This window comes from Lactuca sativa, chromosome 8, assembly GCF_002870075.4.
Source record: "Lactuca sativa cultivar Salinas chromosome 8, Lsat_Salinas_v11, whole genome shotgun sequence".
Taxonomy (NCBI): Eukaryota; Viridiplantae; Streptophyta; class Magnoliopsida; order Asterales; family Asteraceae; genus Lactuca; species Lactuca sativa.
The window spans coordinates 178,051,588-178,056,617 of record NC_056630.2 but is presented as its reverse complement, the minus strand read 5'-3'; the positions used below and the strand labels follow the sequence as shown (position 1 = coordinate 178,056,617).

General features: G+C 30.9%; 1 protein-coding gene across 3 annotated transcripts; it reads left to right on the top strand.

Moving 5' to 3' along the window:
- The first annotated feature begins 359 nt into the window (after nucleotides 1-359).
- On the top strand, nucleotides 360-5,030 carry LOC111885767 (uncharacterized). 3 transcript variants are annotated; one of them, XM_023882007.3, is made up of 10 exons: nucleotides 360-525; nucleotides 1,151-1,274; nucleotides 1,356-1,450; nucleotides 1,623-1,846; nucleotides 2,441-2,629; nucleotides 2,752-2,955; nucleotides 3,047-3,203; nucleotides 3,290-3,353; nucleotides 3,454-3,519; nucleotides 4,877-5,030. In XM_023882007.3, the coding sequence occupies exons 1-10, from the start codon at nucleotides 466-468 to the stop codon at nucleotides 4,909-4,911; spliced, it is 1,218 nt and encodes a 405-aa protein (XP_023737775.1). In that variant the 5' UTR covers nucleotides 360-465; the 3' UTR covers nucleotides 4,912-5,030. The 3 variants fall into 3 exon arrangements, with proteins under 3 accessions (XP_023737775.1, XP_023737773.1, XP_023737774.1); XM_023882005.3 differs by lacking the exon at nucleotides 4,877-5,030 and adding an exon at nucleotides 3,599-4,028; XM_023882006.3 differs by lacking the exon at nucleotides 4,877-5,030 and adding an exon at nucleotides 3,599-4,028 and having other exon boundaries at nucleotides 364-525; nucleotides 3,050-3,203.

The following is a 5,030-nucleotide window of genomic DNA, read 5'->3' as shown; positions in this document are numbered from 1 at the left end:
AAAATTTGAATATTATTTTTAATTATTGAGTTTGACCCACTACAAGTCTATAACATATAATATATTTATAAAAATATGAAATTTATAATAAATAATATATAATTAAACATGTCATATTCGAGTTGAAAGTCTTCACCCTAACCCTACCCGTTTAATTATTGTGTCATGGCGTGTCGTGTGAACTCGTTTACATAAACGTGTCAAAATCTCTAACCATAACCCGCTAATTTCGTGTCGGGTTCGTATCGGGTTTTCGTGTCGTGTCATTTTTTGCTAGGTTTAAGAGGAGGGACAATTAATTCACTCCAAAAATTAAAAATTAATGTGAAGAGAATTTCAATTAAAATAACAAAAAAAACCCTGAAGAATGTGAGCAATTGAAGTTATGGTTTCAGACTATCAGTGTCGTTAATCTTCGCCGAGCAAAAGCACGAATAAGCGTTACAGTGTCATTTCGACATTTGGATGGTTCGTTTCCTGGGTCTCGTTACTAGGTTCCTAGGGCTTCCTGCTCATCAATATCAGGTACGTTTGCTTTCTTACAACTTGCAACTGATAATTTCATATTACTATGTCAAGTATCATCAACTAATCCCTTAACATGATGCATATATCCGTCCTATGATGAAGACAACGCATTGCTATTAAAAACTTATGCCAGTTACTCACTTATTTAACCTGTAAATCAGCATTTGATCTATCGGCGTCATCGAATAATCATCTTTTTCTCTTCTCTTGTTTGTAGATAGTATTCGATTAGGTTTCTGTTAGGTTATTGGTATGTAAGGTTAATAAGATTCACCCAATTTCTGGTTATCAACCTATCTTGGACTTCTAAATTAGAGGGTTTACCTCGAGTAATAAAATCAGACATAAACCTAACTCCTAAAATTTCATCCCCAAAATTGCATATTGCATACTCTTTAGGTCAAAATTCTATTTTTTTAGGCTGTTTGATCATATATTTTCTCTAACTTGTTGTCACAATGTCATATTATCTTGATAGATTTTTAAAAAATACAATACCTTAATAAAAAAATTGAAGCACTATGCTTTAAAAGAAACAAACAAAAGTAGGATTCTATAATACACAAATAAGTTAAAGTACATTGCAATTCTAAGCTAACTCTTATCACTTTTCATTTTGAAGGGAAAATCCTGGATTTCTTATGGTCTTAACTTGGCTTTGGCTAGAAAAGGTGTAATTGTGAATGACAAAATTTTTAAAAACTTGACAACTTCTGAACTACAAACAAGAGGTGCAACTATTCAAGGTAAATACAAGAATATCAACATTCAACCTTTTATGTATTCGTTTATAAATTGTTCTTATTTATTTATCTGGAATTCCTTAGATTCCTTATCTGGAATTCCTGTGTATATTAGGGGGAATCTTTTTGTACAAAAATCAGAAATTACCAAAGCACAATTCAGTAAACTACTGAAACAGGCATGTCTCCACTCTCCACTTCCATTTCCAATCCTTGTGAGGTTTAATGTGTTTTTTAGCATCAACATTTTCCACGGAGGATAATTTTGTCATTTACAATGTATACGAACCAAACAAGCTTTTACAAAACACTGGATTTATTCTTTTTTCACATCATTTAATTTATTTTCAGGTGACTACCCACATATCATCTGTCTCAGATATTTTTGTACATGATGGTGCTATTGGTTCAACTTCAACTTCAACTTCAACCCTACAAATTGATGCAAAAGTTCGGGTGATTAGTGATAATCCTACAGCTACATGTGCATTTCATAATATCCTCTTTCAAACCCCTACACGTGCAGTTTCCCATGATTCTTGCCCTCTTACTGTATATGTTGCCTCATCCATAAGGTTAGAGGATAAATTATATTATATTATATTATATTATTATCTGTTCTCAAAACTTTAACCCAATCTTCCAAATCTGCCCTTTGGAAAAAGTATTAGACATAACAAGTTGTACTGTGTTTGGTATGCATTGGACAGATGTCAATCAGACAAAAGTTCAACTTTTTGTCCCATCCAAAAACATGGAACAAGGTGAGACATGGCTCTTGTTAGTGTAAAAGACATAAATGCCCTCATCATTAATAAAATAGCTCTAGTAAGCTCCTTCTAGTCCAATTCAGTGAGTACTGTGTAACAACCACAACCTTAAGGCTGTGGTTGTTACACAAGACATGACTATACTGGACTAACCAAGCTTTCTAGGGCTATTTTATTAATGATGAGGGCATTTACGTCTTTTACACTGACAAGAACCCTATCTAACCTTGTTCCATGTTTTTGGATGGGACAAAAAGTTGAACTTTTGTCTGATTGACATCTGTCCAATGCATACCAAACACAGTACAACTTGTTATGTACTTGGCTAAACTTCTTTTATGCTTTTTGTTTTTTAAAATTATTTATTTTTGTTTTGGATAATCTTTTGACCTTTTTCAGCTTGAATGTTCTGGATGCCATTGGTCTTGGAAGTGAAGTGACAGATGGAGTTATTGCTGCTGATGCTGACCTGTCATCTTTAGTTTTATGTGGTAAAGCTTTTTGTGATGCAAATGGTATTAAAAAAGCACTTTCCGCCTTATCTGAACCGATTATACTCTCTAGAGGAGGCCTTCTTCTACATCCTAAGTAATTACATTTACATATTTACATTTATACCCCATTTGTATTTTCTCAAAATCTTGTTTTTTACTAATCAATAATTTGGTAGATTTTTCAAATTCCATAATAAAAATATTTCTTGATTTCAGAATCCTGCTCTCGTGTGATCGTGTATTTCTTATATTCCTTTCAGAAGACACAATTAAAAGAAGCTTAAAACATATGGTTACAGATCATGGAGGGGTAATAATGTCATCTACTCATAATGCTTCACCATTATTCCCATCTAAAAATCCAGAAAATCAGTTTCTATCAAAATTTCCAGCTTCAATGATTCTTTCATCATCCGATAGGTATCGTTACTCAAATTCTACAAATTCTAATTTCATCATTATTTATTAGCTTAATATTTTATTAAATGTTTTTTTTTTTTTAAATGTGAAGCAGTTCAGGTGTTATTCCTACTATCTCAAAACTCTCTCATGGTCAAGCAGCTTATCATTTTCTAGCAGGATATAAAAATGGGACATTTAATCCTGCATATGGTATGACTTCATATTTTTGTGATCCATTACAGAGTGCAAAATCTCTTTTCTCAAAGGTAATTTATATATTTTTTTTTATTAGATTCGAGAAAAAACATTTTAAAAGTTTTTGTTTGTCAATTGTCACTTTGTCTTGCTACAGTTGATAGATAACCAAATTCCTTCATTCCTGATTAATGTAAATCAAGGAGAGAAACAAATATCTGGTAAGGGAAATTTCGCTGGAATCGGAATTCAATTCCATTCCAATCCTTCAAATTCCAGCTCATTTGATATATTCCAATTCCTTCCAAAACATTTTTTCAGGGATGGATTTTGTAAATTTGGTAAAATCAACTCAACACAAGAATATTCCATCATTTGAATGTAAAGGTAACTCTTGAAAAACTAAACACCTTTTAGATTCCATTTTTTACTAAATTTTTCATGAAAAACATATTTTTGTTTGTAGGTGGAGACCTTCCACGTAGATACAACAATTTTTTATCCAACAAGTTTGGAAAATTACCTCAATATTTTTCGTTTTAAGATGATATATTCCTTCCTTTTTTTTTTTTTTTTTTTTTTTTTTGCAACTTGTTAGCGAAAAACTAGTGGAATATGGAAGAGTGATGGGGCTTGACTTTTTTGCATTGAAATGAATGCTGACTGATTATTTTTAATTTGGGTCAACGATTTTGACTTGTGTTAGAAGGAATGGGTCCCACACCAACTGTATTATGCATAACTCGGTATGCGTACAGCTTGCATTAAAACAGATGAGCATTGGGATTGACTTTGGTTGGCACATTCTTATCCATGCAAACTAACTAATATTAATACAACCACCAAACACATGCTGTATGCGCCGTTCAATTTTAAAGTTGGTTGGCATTTTTAAATTTTTTATTATTATTTTTTTTTCATATATTAGTCAAATCGATTTTCAAACTTATAATTTTTTTTTTTTTAATAGAATCGGTTTGTAAATCTTAAGGATGTGTACAGTTTGTTTTTTTTTTTAATGGAACTGAAACCTACTTTTATAATTTAGAAAAGAAGGTCTCGCTAGACAATTTTGATATTGGCATAAAAGGTAATTTGTTCAACGACTTTTGAACACTAAGGTGTGTGACATAATTAATGAGATGTGGGCGTAAAACTGTTTAAAGAAAAAGATATGAAAACCGACCCGAATCAGTTTAGAGAATAAATGGTTCAAAAAAGCAGATCCGCCGATTATGTTGTGGTTTATTATTTTGACTCTTGGAATTGTTTGGAGCCGATTTAAGAAAAAAAAAAAAAAACTATTTGAAAACCGGTTTTTGGTATTAGCCACTTGAAAGTATGTTTTTTGAAATTTTCTTTTTATATTTGAAACCAGAGTTCACGACTCATTGGTTAAATCCGCAAAATTGAAAAATGATGAACATACATTTGCATTTGAATTGTTGAATATTCGCATTCTCGAGAAAATTTATATAGGTTTTTAGATTACGTAATAACCAATTCTAAATTACAAACTGAAGTTTTTATTTATTTATTTATTTTGATAATGCATTGAACTATAACGTTGTTGTTGAACAATAAAAAATAAAATATATTGCGACAACTTTTTTTTTTTTGGTATTTTACATGTTGCAAACATCATAGACTTGACTGTGAAAGACATACTTAAATTTATCATTTTGTTTATTTTAGCTTAAAAGTTAATAACATTATTAGTTAATTTGAAACTTCAACCTTCCAGGTTTTGGAAGAATTAGAAGCTTGGTTTTCTTTTGACCAACATCAGGTTAAACAATGATTGTTTGTTCCTTTCTTCATTTTGTTTGTATAGAATAATGCTGTAATAGTAATACACTTTAATTTATTTGTTTGTTATAACATGTTTCTTTCATTTT